This window comes from Patagioenas fasciata, chromosome 1, assembly GCF_037038585.1.
Source record: "Patagioenas fasciata isolate bPatFas1 chromosome 1, bPatFas1.hap1, whole genome shotgun sequence".
NCBI lineage: Eukaryota > Metazoa > Chordata > Aves > Columbiformes > Columbidae > Patagioenas > Patagioenas fasciata.
The window spans coordinates 200,743,323-200,764,608 of NC_092520.1; the positions used below are offsets into that span (position 1 = coordinate 200,743,323).

The 21,286-nt window shown below is 37.9% G+C and overlaps 1 protein-coding gene across 4 annotated transcripts in view; it reads left to right on the forward strand.

Moving 5' to 3' along the window:
* ATXN7L1 (ataxin 7 like 1) overlaps positions 1-21,286 on the forward strand; it is a 114,270-nt gene that overhangs the window by 28,010 nt on the left and 64,974 nt on the right. For 3 of the 4 annotated variants that reach the window (XR_011737071.1, XM_065844536.2, XM_065844602.2), the window contains exon 3: positions 11,185-11,289. The exons of the other annotated variant lie outside the window; for it this stretch is intronic. Coding sequence is in view for 2 of the 3 variants with exons in the window: in XM_065844536.2 (XP_065700608.1) it covers positions 11,185-11,289 (105 nt within the window). In the remaining variant the exon portion in view is untranslated. The remainder of the gene's footprint in view (positions 1-11,184; positions 11,290-21,286) is intronic. 4 annotated transcript variants of the gene reach the window in all.

Sequence of the window (21,286 nt, forward strand, 5' to 3'; positions counted from 1 at the left end):
CAAGTTTTATTTGATGTCAACAAAGAAGAATATTTGCTGCAGTCATATGTGACACTTGGATATGAAAATGGTCCTTTAAGTATTATTAACACTTCTTTAGTAAGTCTTTGCGATAGCATCCGAGTTGTCACATACCGCTTCTGAAACATACTGAAAGTTGTCCGATTCATTGCTTGTTCTATAGTCATAGTGAGGTCCCGGCCAAAATGAAGGACCCCATTGTGGCCGCGGTGTATGGACAAATAGCAAGAGAATACTGAAAGGCTGCAATCTAAACAGGCAGGGCAGACAAAGGGCATATTATCCTGATTTTAGAGATGGGATACTGAGGCACAGAAAAATCTAATCAGGGTCATGCAAGAATGTTGTTCGGGAGCCAGGAATTGAGCCAGCTCTCCTTCAGCCCAGTCGTACCGCCTTAAACCAGAATCGCTCTTCTGCAGAAGATAATGCAGCTTCACAGGCTGGCGTGTGAGTGCCAGTTGTGTCTTGCTGAGTGTTTATGAAGAGCACACCAGTTCGCGAGGATTAAAGTCTGTTTCCTGGCAGTCTGCACAGAAGAAATAAGAGTGAAAGGTTTTTTCAGTCGTGGGATTTTTCTCCTTAGGACTGTTTGACTGCATATTTTTGTTAGCATGCATTGACAAGAAAATGGAAGAAGAAAACGTGCAATCCTTGCAGTATTTTGTTACTAGTACTCCAAATGACGGATTTATTAAAAGAAAGTATTGCAAATTAATTGTATTTAAAAGATTTCTGGTTTTTTGCCCCACATTCACTAGTTCCCTAGTATGGCTGTATTCAACATTTCCATAATGAAAATGTCAATAATGATCAGAGAAGTTATTTGCCTTTCAAACTTTATTTTTCAGATCACTTAATATTTGGTAACTTAATACAAGGTCATTGAAGCTTTGATCTTAGCAAATGAGGGAAAGTAAGGAAAAATCATTTTAGTACTCACCCTGACCCACAGTAAAGATTATCTGTACTACAGATGTAATGTTTCTAGTGTAGTTTACAGATGGGTTATTAATTGATTTAGATTTTGGTTATTTATTTTGACTTGCACAATGGAAAGCTTCAAGTCTATGCACTAAGTCAAGGTAGAAACCCTACTGCTTTCAAATCAAGTAATAACATACCTACATCATTAATAAATACTTATTGATTATAGTGAGCCCTTAATACGTGAGATACAACTATAGAGGTATTATAAAGAAGATGGTCTTCATTACAGATAAAAGGGAAGAAATCTTCTTCCCCATTAGCATTCTTAGCCAAACTCTTGGTGACAAAACTATCAAAAAGTTAGATCTATGGTAGCAGTATTTGAATGGCCCATCTTTCTAGCAAATTACCACCAATACCGTGTTTTCACCGTTGGCTCTAGACAGACTAATATATTTGGATTTTCAGGACTCTAATGACTTGCAGAAGTCCCATGTGCTTTTTGAAACCCATTCATGTCTCAGGCTCCAACAAGGCTTCTTCACTGCACTTACAAAGGACAGCAGTACCAAGCTGTTGCCCTGTGGCAATTGTCAGCTGTTGTAATGCCAAAGGTGAAAGCTGAGAAGGGGTCCCAGGTACCCTCTCCATGGCCTGAGTACTTCTGTAGCTTAGAAACATAAGAAGTACTGAGGGAAAAAATTAAGAAGACCCCATACCTTTCAACCAGTATTTGAAATCTCCAGATCTTTACTGCATCTGCAGGACCATGTTGTTTCCTTGCCACTTTAGGGTGTTTGGCTAGGCATCAGAAAGCTTAACCATCTTATGGCAGAGAATCAAAAGCTGAAAAACTGCTTGTTTGTGAGTTATTGGAGTTCACTCACAGACCTGACGTCTCTTCCTGTGTCAGGATGTGCTCTCCCAGCAAAGCAGCTGGCGGAGTCCACCTGCTGTAGAAGTGTCTGAAAAAGTATGTGTGTGGTGCAACCCTCTAGCTGTTGCTAAAGGTCAAACAGCTACTTCAGGAGAGCCATACATCAATCTGAGCTGAAATTTAGTCTCATCATCCATGAAGGATGCTACTTGGGCTGACAAGTCTCATTTGCAGTGAGACTTCTCTTGATATACATTCAAGAAAGAAAGAGTTGTTCTGTTGCTATATAGTGGTTCATGGAGACTCTAATCAAGGTGCATGATGTTCACTTTGAATTATGAGGGAAATGAAGATAATTTCCTCCTGTTCCTCCTCTTATGCCTACCTGTGGGAAGCTGAGAAATCAGAAGGCTAATGCAGAGACTCATAATCCTCCTGCACGTTTTTTATCCTTTGTACACACACCTGTGTGCAGCCACGCTCACTCTCTGAGGTTTTTGATAGTGATAAATGTGAGCATCTAAGAGAAATCCACTGTTTCTGCAGGGTAAGAAAGTCTCCTGATCAGGACTTCTTTGCCGTGCTCTCCAAACTCGGGAGTCTGGGGATGGTTATGCTTTATGTTCTACACGGGAGATGTCCTGAGTGCTTCTCGACACAGAATGCCTAGTCTGGATCCTTATAAAATATCTTCTAATGTTTCCTTGCCCTCAGTAATTTAATTTTTGCTGTCATTTAATGATACTGTTGCTGTCCTAAAGATTTCCAGGCCTAAGCAAGATTAAATTTGTAGCTGGAGGTGATATCTTTAATTAGTCTAACTGTAGCTGGTAGGGAGAATAGGAACATTTTGGGGCACACGTCCTTAAAGCCCAAAAGCCAGATCTAACTGTTTGCCTGTTGGTCTAATTGAAGATAGTGTCTACATTTACGTGACTCTTTTAGTTTTCTTTGAACATGAAAACCTATTTCTTCCTTGTATTTTGCTCACCTTGAGTTTTGGGCAAGTTATTTAACTGATGCGTGGAAGGTTTGGGCTTTTTTAGATTTTTTCTGTCTTTGGACCTTAATATGCCTAACTAGTATCTATTTTAGTGCATAACAGGATTTTCTTCCAGGTGTTGACTTCATGCATTTTTATAATAGTAGACTTTGTAAGCAGCTCTCTAGTTCCTGGAATATGTTGTTGTATATAAAATGGGAGGCAACTTAAAATCCAGGTTCATGGGAAGGATGCATGTAATCATTGAGTAGAAATGTAAGAACAGTTACAATTTTGTAGGCAGTAGTTGAATGTTTCAAGAGTTGCTACACTTGTCTTCTTTTCCTGTATTAGGATTACATGTATCTAGTTAAAACTAAATATTGTGTAATTGAATGGTGTCTGTTTCGATTACAAGCATGGGTTTTATTACCTGTCTCTCTGCTGAACTGTCTTTTGCTCTTGCCTCTCAGCCTTGTTCCACTCTTCAGATTATTCCATGTGGACTTGCAAGAGAAGGGCCAGTGCAAAGCATGACCAAGAAATGAATGGTCTGTCTTTCCTCTAGCTGATCCGTTCCAGGACCATCCCCTGTCACCCCAGCGCTGGGCTGCAGCGATCAAATGCAAATGGTCACTGAACTTTATTAATATATGTTAGTAGCTTTAGTGTTTGTGTTTGCCCTGCCGTTTGAACTCTGATGATAAAGAATTAAAGATAAGTGTTAAGAAAAAAGAAAGTGTTAACTGAAATTCTCATAACCATCCAAACAGACCTCCATGGTATACAACCCTCTCTTAATGTGCTCTGGTTTTTCAGTAGTATTACCTACACCCTTCACGTCAGAAATGAGGAGGCTCTTTAACTGAAGGACAGGCAGGAAAGCCAGTGTGTTCAGGAATTGAAAAGGTAAACATTGACCTGTCTGGTTACATTGCACAAAATAAGTGACAAGGAAAGTAGTGAAGTGGGAGCGTGGTTTTAAAGATTCATTCCATAATCTGAAGTATTAGAACATAAAGAATGATGTAAAAGGAGATGATAGGCTTCTGAATGTTTTTATACGATACAAATTAATAATTTTTTTTACTTTTATCTTTAACTGAGGGACAAGTAGTTTTATTTTTATAAAGCTTTTGGAGCCAAGTGTTTTGAATATTGCACAGATACCTGTGTGAGAGATTTCAGCACGAGCTGGAGATGCACGACTGCTCCACAGTGGTTTAACTGGTCTTGGTCCTGTTGGTCCTCCTGCTCTCCAGTTCTGGGGTCTGCATTTCCTTCCCCTCCCTACACTAGCAGTAGTGTTCATCAGGTTCTGCAGTGGAGCAGCTCAAGGAATTGAACTGTCAGAAAACCTTTCCCGGTTTAGTTTGTCCTTCCTCTTGTTACTTTGTTCCTGATTCAGAGTTGTTCTGAATTTGACTCCTTGTGTAATCAGTTAATTAGTGGTACAAGCACGAGGGAGGGGCAGGAATATGAAGCTTGAAGTCAAAAGGACCATACCAGGGCCTGACTTTGGTTGATTGAAGTTCTTGTGGAACTGTGACTTACTATTGAGACGGAAAATTGCAAAACAACATTTATTTTGAGTGTCCTAGAGTGTTACAGAAAGAAGATTGTTACAGAAGAAGTTAAATGCCTTTGCAAGCACAAAAGAGTAACTGAGCACTTCACTAGTCATTCGGTGTTGGAGGCTGTACTTTATCTGAGCTGTGTATGGAGAGTGAAATAAAGACCCACAATCAGATGAGCTGCATTCTGCCTGCTCCAGGAGGTAAGAGGCTGTGTGCCTCCATATAAGCAAGTTTGAAGAAGTAGGTTTTTCAAGAAAGAAAAACTCAAATTAGATACTGACTTGTCCCTTGGATATCTTAAGGTGTGAAAAGCTGAGATTTTTTGATGTCACGGGTATGCAGCCAACTTTCTAGACCTATGAGTTTGGGTGTTTTTCTTCCAGTATTCTGGTGATGTGCTAATCTGGTAGCCCAGGCAATTCTGATCCTGTGTTGCCAAATTATTTTAGACTGGGATGGCAAATAGCCTGCATAAGTTTCAGAAAAGTCTTCAGAATCGTGCTAGAAAAGCTTTGTCACATTTTCCAATGTTTGTTTCTTTTTTCTTTTTCTTTATGTTATATAGTGTACTATGCAAAATAGTAATGTCAGTGATGTGTATTTTACTTTACAATCCCTTCCAAATAGATAGTTGTTACGAAACGTATACAGATACTGTTAATTCACAGTATTTGTTTAGATCACTAATTCCCAACTACAAACTGTTCTTTCTTGTTACAGGCCTTTGGGAAGGGCAGGCGCCACATCCATCATCAATACAGTTTCAAAATGCCTAGATAAGGCAGTGTAGTACAAAGTGTTTCCAAGTCATTGGGGGTACTATTTTCTGTGTAAACTATAATTAATGAAAAATTCCCAACATTCTTTAGGATTGCCAGCATCCTCATGGCTGCTGTAACCTGGAAGGCAGCATACCATTCAAAGTTACTGGTCTGGTTTAAAGGTGTCATCATCGTGATTCTTTCCCACACTGACTCTTGTAAAGTCTATTTGCTCGTTTTTCCCTGCATCATTTTTTTTAGTTGGTCACTGTTGTGTTTTATTTATTGTTGCTGTAGTTGAAAAGTCCGGTATGTCTATTTTCTTCTCATTAATCACTTGATTTTTTTTAGCATGCAGAATCTTTGTTTCCTTGTATTAACACCCGATGGACATCAGTCAGGACTTAGGACAACGGTGTTTGGCCCTATGTTAGCTTTGTCCTGAATATTTTAATTTTGCTTCTTCCTCAGTTTCATGGTTGCTTCAGCCATGAGCTGATTTTTCCATCAGAAAAGAAATGAGCTTGTGCCTTACTTTTATGGTACTGACCCTGAGCCACGATTTGAGCAGGGGCTTGGAATAAGTGACATCCAGCCTTCTCTTTCAGCTTAAATTGTTCTGTGATTGTGACTGCGACTCTGGCATTTTCGCAAGTAAAATGCAGTTTATACTGACTAACTCATTACTGAAGCAACTTACTGGTTTTTGCATGAAAAGGAAAACTAAAGGAAAACCATACTTGAGGAGAATGAAGCTGATGTTAAATGACAAGAGTGTGACATTTGTTTCTAAGATAAGTCTATCCTGTCTATGCAAGCATGTTTAACTGCTGTCTGAGTAATACCCTGAAGATGTCTTTATATTGTTTCAGTTTCAAGTTTCACTTCTCCGTTCAAATGACTTAGTTTTTTAAGTAATCTCAAATGTGAAAGTAATCTAATGCATTGAAAGGTTTTGTGCATTCCTCTGTTTTTTCATGATGGATGAATTCATCTCTAGACGCAGAGTTTAAAAATCTGTGGTTCCAGGAGTGGGAGAAGCCACATGGATTTGTTTTTTTCCATTGCATCCTTTTTTTAGCTTTTCTTTGTTTTAAAGCAGTGTGTCTTGAATAGTCTTTTTTTTTCTGCCCTCCTTCTTCCCCTTCTCTCTCTTTACACATAACCATCACTAATATTTTTCAAATCAGACTTTCTGTGTGTACTTAGTGGAGCAATTGATACATAAGAGAATGTTAGTGTTTATGATTTATAGCAAAGGATCATAATTAAAAATTTAATTTCCCACACTATATTGTGAGGTCTGACTGTTCAACAACCTTAATTCTGCAGTGGAAGAATGTTTCAGATTATTTCTAGCTTTTGTTTTATTATACACTTGGATGTAAATGATTATGAATTATGTAATAAGAGAAGAAACTTCATGTAAGTCGTCTGGCTTTGATTGTTACTAAAAATAATTCATTTGTATGTGTTATTGGAGAAGATAAAACGTTGTATCTGACACCTGCATTTTTGTGTTTGTGCCACAATTTGCAGAAGCAACATTTTCTTTTGTTTCTATGGTATTTGTGGTTTTAATGCACATTTTACCAAGCTGATGTCTTACAAAACTATGTCATATGGCTACAGCTTTTAATTTGCTAATGTTAGTAATATAAAAACTATAAGCAGAAGTTATATTTATTTTCCAAGCACCGTAGCAAAATACACGAAGTAATATTCGGTTTAAGATCTCAATCTAGGATAGGCATATTTCCTGCAGTCAGCATTCACTGTCTCTGATTTCCACCCATCTTAGGTATTTTTCACGTCCTATGGGACCTTCTCGCATCCTATAAGTTGAATAGCTCATTTTCAAGCAGGACACTTGCGGGTGTTCAGTATCCACAGACATGGCTGGCCAGAAGATTTGCTTTTGAGGGGGTGACAAGTCAGTGCCGCAAGCAGTGGGGAGCATGTAGATTGCACTTCCACAAAACATGTGGATACCAGAAAATAAGTGATCTGTTCTTTCTTGCTATTAAGAGTCTACGTTGAATCTACTGAAAGCGTCTTCCAGTAAAATGAGGTAACCGTGATGGGGCCGCAGGCTGTGTCTGCTTGTCAGAGGGGCTGGGCAGCTCTTTCTGTCTCAGACTCGCAGCTGCGTGTGTTTGGGGAACATGGGCAACAAGCAGGTCGTGGGCTCTAGTAGAGGTCACCGTGCTGCTCTGGGGTGAATAACACACACCTTCGTCACTTTGTTTCCCTTTTACTGGGAGCCAAGATTTGTTAGAAAATAAAAACTCTTTGCAGTTGCCCTACTGTCACTCCCTGTTTTTTGTACTTTGATAATTGTTTCAGTACTGTTTGATAGGCACTCACCTTATTCAACAGTTATCTGCTGTCTTCTTCAGTGATCCTTTTCCATGAAGAAGTCTTTCCTGAGCTAGCTTCGAAGAGAGATGTTTTCTTCTCCAAAATTAAACTTGGCTGAAAAGCTCGTCACCATTGCTTACAACTAAGCAGACAGGGTTGTGTGATTGTCACCTTTAGAAGATAAATTTTTATTTGGAGAGGCTGCTGTCTTTTTTGCTGCACATACAAGGTCTGGATTGTCAAATCACTATAATCTGATCTGAGAATGATACCGGCATCCAGAATAACCCTTCAGTCTCAGTCACTTTGGGTAGGACATGGTAGCATTGAGTTATTCTTACTAAAAACAACTAAACATGTGTAAAAAGATATATAGTTTTTTATATTTTCTGCTTTCTTTTCAAACTTCCCTTACTTTCTCTGATCTGGATTGCATTTATAACATTATTACACCTAGTAAAAGTGTGTCCCCAGTTGGAATTTCTAGTGAGACAATATTAATGCTTTGTACAGCTTTAATTAAAAAGTAATAAAAGTATACTTCATGTGTGCTTACAAATCCTGAGTTTAATAATGAAAACTGATTTGTACCAATCTTGTTAACACTGATGAACTAATAGAGTTAGTCGAACCTGTTTGTACTGGATGATCTTACAAACTTCTTCTCTTACAAACTCCTGCATAGTGATGTCTTTAAGGAATCCAGTCTGAAAGACAGTATTTAATTAAAGCTTTTTAGCTATTCTGATTCAATAATAACAATTTATTTCTGTGGTGTGATTCCTCTTTCTGATTTCCAACCTGTGGTTTTGTTTCCTTGAGATTCTTGGGTTAATTTAAGTGGACTTTTGACAGGTAGCTAATAACTTCAATTCATATCAGAATAGTCACATGTACAATAGACTCTTGCACCTCCACTGAGCTATTTCTAGGCAACTGCAAAATGAAAGCGCTGCTTCAGGTTGTCACTTACTCTGCCTCTGTGTTTCTCACAGCAGCGTTTTGGTGCATTCTCCTACATGTCTGTGCAGTTTCTTTGCACCTCAACTTCTGCCACCTCAGTATCGTAAGAACTTAACTGATGCTGTTTACCCGGTGGGTGCAGTGCTGTTTGACAGTGTTGTGCAGTGAGCTCGTGGGTACCAGAACTTTTCCTCCACTGCTTTGTCTTCTTGACAGTGCCTGGTGAAAACGTAGGTGATTTTGTGATCCCATGAACTAACCTGATTTCCTGTTCCATCTATATCCTTGGGATAGATCACGCCAGTATTAATAGCTTATGTGTTTTAGTAAGTTACTCCTTGCAGCCAGACTTCATTAAAAACTCAGATTTGGACCCAGCCAGCCTCCATATGCTTCAGAGCTGGGTGTGTTTTAAAGGCTGGTATACAGAGCTGTGAAGGTAAAATGGACTTTAGGAATTTAAAATGGAAAAAAGTTGAAACTTTTGTGTTTCTAAAGGGCAAAGGCTGTATGTTTTCTTAGCAAGATTGTCACCAGGCCATTCAAACAACAGGAAAAAAAGTGTTCTAAGTTGTTGAAATGTTTTAGCCATTTTTGAAATATTTCATAAATGTCACTAAATGCATGTTTTTGAGATAAGACTTTGTGTCAAATTATACCTGCGAGAAATCCTCCTTTCTGTGGAGTTTACAATGCTGTTAGTGGAAATTTGTAGGTTCTGTTCAAAAATATCCTTGCTTAAGAATTGCCAATGTAAAGTTATTTTTTTAAGATCACTGACTTATCACATTGAAGCAAAATAAACAGGCCAGACATGGTGCCTGCTTAGGGTTTTGTTTGTTTGTTTTACTAGTAGGGAGGATTTGATTTAATCTAACTGTGTGGTTTTGGCTTCATCGGTACTAACACTAACTACACCAAGAGATTCCCAAAGGAGTTTGTACCTCACCACTGCCCTTCTTTTAAATTTAAGTTGAACGTGTTGATTACATTAATTTGGCTGTAATGCATTTCAAGGCTTGGTTAGTCCAAGACAAGCACTGCGAAGAGGACGTGATTTGTTAACCTTTCAACTGGATTTCGTAGCCTGGTACGAGCAGTAACGCAGAGAGAGGCTTGTGGTTTTCAAGGAATAAAGGAACGATTCACATCGTATCAGACTATGAAATACCTGCAGGTCAGTGGTGCTGGTTTGTGCCCAGGGATGTTTGGATCCACTTGCGATACTGCCTGAATTACTGTGAGAGGGTTGTCCCATTCCTCTCCTGAGTTTTGGGGGACTGAAGACACTTCGCACATCATCGTGCCAAGTACTGACATTGTAGGCAGTGATGTTACTTCTGTACTGGTACAGATCTGGGCAGAATTACTTATAAAAACAATTTAAGGGCCAAAACATTTGACACAAGGGACCTGCTTGAGTCACCTTTTGAAAGAAATCACTGTTTTTAAAGAGAAATATGAAAATATTGGAGAAGTAGGATTCAGTCGCTGATGTTTTGTCAGTCATGGCTGCTGTTGTGCATGTTTGTCTCCTCTGAGGGTCTTCTCATTTTTCCTCTTGCTTGAGAGGCGCCAGGTTGATATTTCAGTCTTAGTCAGAAGCCGCAGTTGCAAGTTCTGTAATAGACTTTTGGATGCTGCTGAATAACGCTGGAATGCCATTTTACAACATCTTTATTTAAAGATGTTACTGCCCTGTTCTAAGAGGTGGTGTGATCTGTGCAGCCAATACTCAGCACAGAGTTACTAATGCAGCGACACCTTTCTTAACAACACCAGGCGCAGTGCCATGGTCACACCGAAGTGCAGAAAAACAATGAGTTTCTGCACTCCAAGCTGAGCTGTGGTGGATGAGGATGTGTGTTTGTTCTTCAGTTATAGCAATGCAGGGTGAAACAAGTTACCTCACTTGTAATGTTAGAGCTCTGAGGCCTTTAATAGTAATTTAAGCTCATTTTACTGTGTTTGTAATGGCTTAAGAATGCATGTATTGTATTATGTGTTTCAGCTGAGAGGAACAAGTGCTTGTCATCATCTGACTGTACCTGTCTTTTGATTTCATGAAATTCCTCATGTTGTCGCTGAGAAATACCTCATTAACCATCTTTGTCTCTCCCAAAGATTTTGCTGGGGAAACGAACAGCAGAGTGTTTGAACTAGGAGGGTCATATGCACAGAATCAGAAATCTCATGTCATAACATCTGGTTCAAAACAGGGATGACATTCCTGACAATATTTTAAGCTGTAGGATCCTAGACCATGGTTACTAGAACTAGCTTTTAAGCAGGAGACTTTCTCTAGCAATCTGTAGTCAAGCTGGGAATGTTGTAACATGGAGCATAACGTGTTTTCTCAAAGGATCTTTAGGCAGAAGTTTTAAAGGACATATTCTTTTACTGTCTGAAGAGTTGACCAGCACAGAAATGCTTGTTGCACTTCTTGGCAGTGAGCGTTAAGACAAAGGTGTTGCTGCCTGTGTTCTGACTCAGACTGAGGGATGACGCTGCAGTATTAGTACAGGACCTTGAAAGCCAGAAGAGGGGGAGAAAAATCTCTAACATAATAAGAAGCTCTTATAGAGCAGTGTATAAATTTGTTTTGTATAAATTAATGTAACTGTAATGGCCCTGCAGTATTTTCATTTTTTTCTTAATATATATTTAAAGCATAATTTCTAATTCTTGTATATATTTTTAACTTTCCCACAGATATGCACTTATTTGGCCATTATCCAGCTCATGATGATTTCTATCTTGTAGTGTGCAATATCTGCAATCAGGTAGTCAAGCCACAGGTTTTCCAGTCACACTGCGGTAAGTGAATGTTTTCTTTCCTGAATTACAGTGCCAAACTGGCGTATGGTTCTCTTAAGACTCGCTGCATACGATCATGACAGAGGCATTGCAGATATGCTTTTCTGGTTATCTTGTGTTCTTTCCACAGAAAATACCAGGGATGCCTTCAAATAAGTGTATTTCCTGTAGAGGAAGTTAAATTAGTTGTTCTAGAAGCTGGGCTTTACAAGTTACACTTGTTATACTAAATTAACCTATTACAACAAATAAATCCTGTTAGGTACTAGCTAAGCTAAAACTATTATGGCATAACATTGGATTGTCTTTTATCGAAGCTGCAAAGTGAGGGCTGTGATACTGATCTACGTTAACTAGAAGTTGTATGTTGTAGATTGTTTTCTGATGGAATTTATGCATAGGTGTGTATGTGGTTTATTTTTATATTTATCGTAGGGTTTAATTTTTTACGTCATTGGCATGTTGAGTTGTATTTGTTAAGATTCTTTTGAAAAACATTCATTTGAGAAACTGCAGAAATGTGCAGATATTTATTTCTCAGTATGACAACAGCAAGATGATAATTTTTATGTTGGGTTTTTTTGCTATTAATTAACAAACTGCTTTCAAATATTCTCTGAAAAACTTCATCCCAAGGTCTGGTTTATTTATTAATTATCCAGTGGTTTATTTGTTATTTGTCTAGAGGTTTGTTTCTGTGGTGGTTTGTTTTCATTCTATCAAGGATTGCAAAATGTGACTGGAATGGCTGGCTTTGCATGAGGTTTAATCAAATTCAATTTAATCAAATTGATTTGAAGGTGATTGCATAATAATGAAAGGTAGCTAGTATTGAGGATGTAATCAATTAAATACGTTAAGAAAGAAAAAAGACCCATCAAGGTTTTCCTTGCCTACATACAACAAATAAATTTAACAAATCCTGTGCCCCTTTCAGTTGTCTTGACAGCAAAGCAACTCACTTAAGGAGACAATGTAAGTGAAATGAACAGAAAATATGAAAGTAAATTTAGTTTTATAGACATATTACCAACATATTACCCTGGGTTTTTGTGAATGGACTGCTAACAACCAACTAGAAGGAACCGCATTGAGAGGCAGTTGTACAACTCGCCATGACCTTTGGCCCACATTGAAATAACTGTGAAAAAGTGTTAGTAGTGGAATGTAGCATCTATATCCAATGGATAAGAAAAGATCTAAAATAATAGTATAGTGGGAGAGTGACTTGCTAATATAATGGTGGGGGGCAGGTGTTAATTTCAGTGTTTTAACAAGCTGTCCTGCTGGTTTTTTTAAAATCTTTTCTCTTGCCCTTAGTCATGTGTGGTTTCTTCCAGCCTGGCTCGTCAGATATCTCATGGTTCTTTCAGTGACAGAAAAGCTTCTCTTCTTGTGGTCATAGTGGTATTATGATGGGCATTACAAGCAGTGCATTAATAAAGATCTGCTACAGAACAGAGGAACCTATGGACAACCTTGGTGTAGCTTTCCATAGTTGTGTGGTCTCCTGGACATGACCTTCTGGTTCAGGGAGCAGTATGAAAGCTGCTTCTGTTTTCATGTGGGAGGTATACAGAATGATGTTTCTTCTAGATCAGAGTAATGTAATCCATGTTTGAAGGAACTTTTTGAGCTCTTTGGAAGTAATGAATTACTATCAGTGTTAGTGTATTGCCTGTAAACTGCAAAGATCCTGTGAGTCACTGTTCTTTTTCCCTTTTCTCTATATTTGTACAATTTCTTTTACTTCATTTTCGTTATAGCAATCCTGTTACACTGAACAATTGAGCGTTAAATTCTGAGTTGCTTGATTTAAGAGCCTAAGGTCAAGAAGACTTTAAAAAAAATAATACTGTATTAGAATAAGTTGAGAATACTGAAAATAATTGACCAAAGATGCTACCTCTTGAAGATTGTGCTTAATCTAGTCAGAGTTGTTTCAGAAAAGTTGTACTGAAATATTGCTGAAAGGCCCGTGGAAGAGCTTTAAATGTGTAGGTAGAGTACTTTATTTTAAAGAAGAAAGAGAAAAGTTGGTGTCCTGAAACAGTATGAAAAGTTTTAGAAGAGAGAAGGCTTCTTGGAGGTCTGGGGAATTATTGGAAAATAACTAATTTATTTTGGAAAAATGAATATGTTAAAAGTACTACGTGTTGTATAAGTGACATGCATCTACTAACGTATAGTTGTTTTGGTAAGAAATTAGATCTAAACAAGAGCTACACATAGATCTTATTAAATTGATCTGTAGTTGCATTGTCTGGTGAGAAAATGATAAAAATCTTGCATTATAAAATGGATCAACCATGAGCTCCTTGTGGCTGAATTATCTCTCACTGGATATGTTCTGATATCAATAGTCCATTGAGAAAGGTCTGGAGAAGGCTACACTTGAGACATAAGGTCTGGCTGCACTGGGCCCTTCCGTAAATCAAGAATATTTGATTTTCAGGGTTTTTTAGAGTTTTATCACCTGTTGGACACAATCAATTTGGTGGATCAGATCTTGTTTAATTAGTTAGGCCATGCAGCAGTACACCTGTAAATTTGCTGAAGCTGTCAGTAAACTTCGAGATATTTTAGACTATCGTATTTATCATAAAATGTGTTATTTTGTGTCTCAAATTGCAGCTTTCAGGTTGTAACAAAGACAAGGGAATGAGAAAGCATTAGAAACCACTACTGGTTTTTTGGCTCTTGAAGGCTGTGTCATGGGGAGTTTTTATTGCTACTAACAAGGACTTGTAGAGATCTATTCCAGACTCTTCCACAAAGTGTAGTTTGTTACTACTGTCCCTGGTAAGATCCAGTCCCTATTCTCTCAGTCAGGACTTAGGTCTGTGCCAGAAATGTACTTTATGTTTCTAGGTTCCCTGCATTGTAACTGGAAGGTCTTGGCTTTGGAACAGCACTGGAATGCTGAGTGTAGTGAACGGTTTCATAAAACTTCTCTCGAGCCCTTGCTGGCATTTGCCTTTCTCCAGAGCGCAAGAAGACCCACTGTGTCATTTGTTTCTTATTTCAGACATGTGGCAGCCATCCTTGATGGCACTGGGACATTGTGAAGATTATAGAAGCAGATGTTGGTGTTTAACTTTTAAGGGTTTGACTCCTAGAATATCAAGCAGAAGAAGAGAAGAATCTGGTTGTGGTTCAGGCTTTTTTTAATGGGAGGCGATGCATCATGCAACCTGAGACCAGTAGAAATCAGGAAGGTAAAAGAAGAGATCTGGCTAGTTAGAGGATGAGTTTGCTAGACTTGAGGGTCTGTGTAATAAACACAGCATAAAGTTCAGTGTTGCAAAGCAGTAGATATGTTCTAGCCTCCAAGTCAGAGAAATACTGAATTATGTTTGCAGTTTCACATCCTTGAATCTGTGGGATAAACATTTATATTCATTTCTAAGGATTCATGTACATATGGCGTAAACCCAACTGAAAGACAGACTTGCTATTATAGGCTGCTGGAATAAACTATATAAATCAAATAATTTATTGAGGTCATTCAGTGTTATTGTACACTTTAGAAAATAGTATAACAAAGTGTCATCAACAATAGGGTTGAAATAATGTTTGCTTCTGAACCCAGTTCTTTTGAGTAACTTGTTGCAGTGGTACAATATCTCAGATTTTTTTTCTTTAACACGTGAGCACATAGTTGTATTTATTTCTCCATAAAGTAGTTTGAAATTAGGAGTCAGTCTAGTCATACAGCTTGTAGCATTTCTAAATGTGCTTGGCATGTGGGGAATTTTACTTTTGAGACTTTTCAATGCCGACTCAATGAAGAGGTAGAGCACTTCTTGGGACACCAAAAATGTAGTGGTTTAGTATTCCTGAAGTACTATAGTGTTCTTGCTGTTTCTGTTTTCTAGAAGGTATTTAGGGTGGCAGCCTATGCTGAGCTCTGTACAATGACTTCTGTTAGCCCCAATTCTGTGACAGTGTGTTACTTGTGAAGATGGGACCTGTACCATTTCCCAGGAGAAGTTTCTATTTTCCTTTGGCCCCCAAGAGGATAAAGCTTCATAGTCTTATAGTGCGTTGTCCTGTACTAGACTAAAGAGCATCAGATACAGTTCTAGTTATTTTCTTTAGATGTGCCATGCAGTAAGAAACTCGTTAACTTTGGTCTTTCCTTGTCAAAAGGAAAGTCTCTGGCATAGTGAAGAAGAAGAAGCAGTGTATATATAGAGAGCTTGTGAAAACATCTTAACTTTTTCTGTTAATATAAGGAAATGAATTAATGATGGGAAAGTGTTAAAAGTAACATTGGGGGAAAGGGGTGAATTAGCCAAGCTAAATAATGCAGCTTGGTTAAACAGTAACTGCAGAATAACCATCAATGAAAGTTTCCAAACATACTCTGGAACAGTTTCCAAAACTGTGGAGGGTATCTTAATGAAATGAATAGTTAAAATCCCCATTTGATGAAGTTGTAGCTTACAGAGGAGAACAGTTTTGCTGCTTCGTCAAGGAGAAATGGCCATGAAGATCTCTTCTTTTGCCAGTTCAAGTATTGGAGGCTTGTCACTATCTATCCTGCCTGTCTCTATGGCTATTCTAACAGGCTTCTAAATAAGAAACAGAAAGTCTTATTTCTTAAAAAAAAAAAAAAGAAAAAAAAAAAAGAAAAAACAAACAAACAAAACCAAACAAACCTACCCTTGGTTTTTCATTACTTCTAAGTTCTAAATTCTTGGATTCTTGGGTTGACATCCTCGTGTTCTCATGAAAGCTGGAAAAGGTTATTTCCATTTTATGCTTCTGTTTGGCTGTATAAGCATTATTGAAAAGACAAATAAGCTAGAGAGTAATGGAGCACTGAAGAATATAAATAAATTGTTTTCCCTCCCGTATCGTAATTATTTTCCTAAGAAAAGTTATGTATTTTGAATTACTCAGACTAGCTATTTTAGGTTGTGCTTAGTTGTGTATTACAGATTAATGAACCACGATTAAAGACAAGAAGGCTGAGCTTACAGTATGAATAAGAATTATTTCTTTCTTAACATGAGCTGCAACATTACTTAGATGGCATCTTTTTTGCATAATTATTTTGATACGGGTATCACTTCCACATTTGATGGATTATTCTCACTTTTGATATTATTTTCAATTATTCAATGCCTTGTTTTTATTTAATACAGCTGTTTGGGGTTTTGCAATTATTAATATTTTATCCATTGCATTTGACCTTTTACTGAGGGGAGTGCACTTGCGTCCTTCAAGGACAATGGCATTTGGAGTGATTCTCCTTCTGTTACTGCAATGTTTTTTCCAGAGTCTTGTCAAAATTTGTTATATGATATCATTATTGATTGAATAACTTTCTGGTTGTCACATGGTTATGTTTCACTGCATAAACAACTAAAATAATGAAAATTAGTCTTTTTCCTCCTGCTTTTTGTTAAATGTGGAAACACGAACAACTAGACTGACAAGAATCCCAGTTTTCCTTTTCTTTTGGTGATGGTGGGGGAGAAGGAATTGAGTGTTTTGTGTGTACTTTTATTCATACATTTTCACTTGTGCAGTCACCTAGGATACACTGATCTTGTCTGTAACTTTCATTTCCATTATTTTAAATTGGAAACTCCTAGTAGCTGACAGCATACCAAAAATTCCCTTTAGCTTCACAGTCTTTCAGTCAGAAACCTTGTTCTCGAGACCAAAGTACAAGCAGTGGCACAGGCCTCTGTCTCCTGCCCGTGGTGAAAATCTGAGCTGTAGTTCCCGCAGTGGTACCTTCAGGTTCCGTGGGTATCTCAAGTCCGTGCCGTTGCAACTCAGTGCATCACTGCATGGACAACCCAGGTACAGTGGATATTACCCTTGAGAAGGCAAAACTAAAACAGTGTTCCTTTGAATTAACCTGTTTCCCTTCGTTTTCATGGAGTGCTGTATTTTTAGACTGTCAGAACAATTCTTGAGGCTCTGAATAGGTACAGAAGTGCAAAATCTGTCTTCGTTTACTCCTTGAAGAGACCCGTTCTATATCCTAACTGCTGATAGACTCCTGCAAGATTCAGAAGAGCACTTAGATGCATATAAGATAATCTAATGACATTTTAATACTTGATTCAAATGAAGCAATAAATAAAAGTACTTCTTAGCTGCTCATATGCATGTGAGCATTGATCACCTCAGTATTGGCTGCTGTGCTCATCCAGGACTGCAAACAGGTTGTTTTTTTTTTTTTCTGTATGTGCCCTGGAGAGAGTTCAATGAAAAATACATTGACAAGGCCATATTCATTCAAGAAAAACAAACCAAAAAAATCCTACCTTCTCTGTAAGTACTTGTCCTGGAAGCAAGAGATTTGCGTTTGGTAGCCTTGCCACTTGGAGCTGTTGTCTCCTCTTCCACCTCCTAGGAGAGGAACAAGTCCTAACCACCAGGCACGCTCTGACCCAGGCTAAAACAAGAGTGTTTTTTGCACTGGAGATGCATCAAACAAACTAAACCTGAATGTAGAGAGCAACACCCAAATCCAAGGGATGGACTGGGATAGAGACTGAAAAATGTGCAGCTGATACTCAAAGCAGCAGCAGATGTAACGTGTCTTCACCTTGCAGGTTGCTGAGATCTGCTCAAGGGTGGAAGGAGTTTGTTGTGTTTGCTTACTCTAGTGTGTGAATTAAAAGTGGAGCTGTGTTCAGACCTGCTGACCTGCTTGCTTAGAAACAAGTAGCACAATATTTGATGGGTTGGCTTTTTTAAAATTTTCTGCTATCATCCCACTGCTTGAACTGCTTTCTTCTTTGTTGTTACTAATTTGTCATCAGTGACAGAGCCTAAAATAGAGAAGTTCAGATGTAGAAACAGATATGATATATAGAGAGTTACGAGGTCAATGAGCAGCGTAAGTAGGAAGCCGACAACTTCCCGTAGATAACTTCTGCACTTCAAAAATTCGCCCTAGGTTGATGTGCCCATAATTGAAAATTTCTTCATTCAAAAGATTCTTCGAATGAGAAAGCAGGAACATTTTGGCAGTGTTGAATCTCAAAGGAAAGTGTGTTGGGGAGCAGTGAGTATGCAACAGAAGATGTTCAGCAGTGAGCAGAATGCTACGCATGTATGAGGTTGCTAGTAAGGATACAAACCTTCCCCCTCACCCTCCTCTGCCCCCCCTTACATATTTCTGGACCTGTGTATGCAATTGAAAATCTGGAAGTAAAACATTGATTCATTGTCTTTTCCCGAATTTTTTCTATTATGATAAGTTGTGCCTTTATGGTGCGTTGACTGTGCTGCAGTTTTACAGTGCTGATCTTAAATCAATCGACATAGGAAATAGGTTGAAAGAATAATAATGACACTGGGCTTTTCAGTGCACTGGAAGTGTATTGTTCTAGTTTACACATAATTCCTGTCATTTTAAATTAGCTTATCTCTTTTGCATAGTGATTAGTGAAAGCTTTTATGTTTTTTTACTTCATATAAATTGTGGTAAATGATGCAGTACATAGTTGAACTGGGTGTTGTTGTCATGGCATTGATGGGAGATACATATCACTTGTAATTTCTTTCAGTCAAGATTTTAATAGAGATGTAGTTTTAAATAGTAACCAATAAGGATTTCTTTTAAGGAGTGTCCATTAATAGAACTCAGCTGTTGAAGGTTGACTGTAGCATTAGGCTTAAGTTTAATCTCCTGCATACTATAGTTTACAGGGCTGTGTTTAGTGCATCATTCTTCCAGCTGCTTCTCTTGTGGAGGGATGGGGGTAGAGGGGAAAAGTATAGTGAAAATTTTCCATCGTAACCTATAAAAATCTGGCAAAATTAAAAATAAGAGTATTTGACTTGAAGTTTTCCATAGAGTCTTGCTTGGGCTGAATAAGTTGAATGATTTCCATCTTAGAGAAGGAATGTTTTTAAAAATAATTTTTGAAAAATATTTTACGGTCCTATTGGTAGATAAAGTCCAAAACAGAAGAGCTTTTTGAATTCACTGTTGGAAGTGTTTTGGTGAATAAAAGATAAGCAAGAACGAATCCTTTTTTTTATATCAAATTTTGATGCACTGTAAAGAAAGTAAATTCAAAGTGGAATCTGCATTTGCCGAAGGCCCAAATAGGAAGTAATTGCTTCTTCACTGGTTTCAGAAATACAGCAGTGTTAAGATCAAGTCTCTCCTCTCTGTTATCTCTTTTTTTTTTTTATCTTGCATGTGATCACACAAGGAAGCTGTAGTGGGGTTTCTGAGGGTGGGGTTTTTTGATCGGACAGTGTTTTACTCTCCATGTGTTACAGAAGCTAATTAACATTTGCATAAGTCACTATCAAATATTACAAGTTTCTACTGAAATGTTTACTATAAGCTAGCTCATAAAGTTGATTTTTTTTCTTCTCCATTGACTATTGAGTTTTCTCAAAGGGAACAACAACAATTTTGGGGTAGTGTCTTCTCCGACAGCCGAGCACGTCCTGTACCATGGGCTGTGTTTGCTGCGTGTGTGTGGGGCAGCAGGTGAGGCTGGGGGTGCAGCTCGTCCTGTGTGCTCAGGCTCCAGAGCTGGAGAACAGGCCTGGGGGCCTGGCTGACCCCAGGAGGTTGCTCTGGCCCTCCCCGCTGCCAGGGTTAGGCTGCCTGCTTGTGTACAGCTGGGAGTGGAGAGGAAACTGGAGGGGCAGTTTGTTACTTTCCACAAGTACTGCTTCTGATCCTCTGAGATATTGCTTTCCATCAGTGTTTCCATTGCCTTTTCTGACAGCTACAGGTCACTTGGGGTGCAGTGGGGTAGACAAAAGTCCCCTGACATGCAGGAGGATGATAGAATAGTCAAATGTCCTTTTTCAGAGACGTGCAGTGGAGAACAATTGAAATAAATACTGAGCTGTAGTTGAAGAGCTCTGTTTTTTTCAAGTTGGAAGCAATTACATTAAAGGCCTTTCATGAATAAATAGTTTTTTAATTTTATGTTAAAAAAGCCCTCATATTTTAGTAGAGGGGAATCTCAAGTGTGGTAAACTAGCTAGTACAAAGCTTGCAAATCTACTTTAGGTACGATTTTCAGTAATAATACTAGCCCCAGATTTTTTTTTAATACCTTCTTAATTTTTAAAATATTTCTTCTTGTTTATTTTAATATGATTTTTGTCACAGCTCCATGTTTAAAATCTAGTGAATTCTGATTGTTTCGTTGTAATAGTACTACGCAACCTCTTGGTACCTGACTAGTGCCAAATCTATTCAAAACATTTTATTTGCATGCATAAAATGTTGTACTTAAAATTCTCATCATTTCAAATACAGCTGAAGCTCCGTATGTTTCCCATTTCACAATCCTGTAGTGATTCATATAATTACCTTAATAGCTTATTGCTGTTCTATTTAACTGGTGATATTAATGTAATAATTGTCATATTAAAATAGAAAAATATTGAATTAGGCCTTGTTCTAGAATCTGTTTTATTGTTACAGATAGGTTAGTTGCACTGTAGTCTTCTGTTTTCAAAACAAAATTTTTTGCATTCATCTAGATAGATTAATGCAATTATATTCTATGAGATATAATGAAAGAACTGTTTAAAATATGCTAGGCAAATGATGATGGGCAACTTGTTCACCTCTACTACGTGTATATTTTGATTCAATTTCAAATATCTGATTCAGCTTCCTGCACCAAAACTTACCTAATGTTAAGATGCCTAAACAAAATTTAGGAAATTTGCCTCAGTAGTTATTTGTGTTCGTGAGACTAGTGATGCTGTTAATCAGGAACATTTTAGTTGACTACTTTTCTGGGAAATAACAGATTCTCCCACACTTCTTGATTCTGCAAAATACTCTTTTACCATGCCTAGTATCTGGTCTGCAACTAGTGAAGTATAACTAATACCATACTTACATAAAATATCAAGCACTGCATATAAGAAATGTGTGTAAGGCAGTGTTAATGTATCATTGTTTGATATGCCTGCTTTCAATTTATCCCTGGTGTCATATAAAGTATTCTTTCCATGAGCGTATCATCAATGTTGT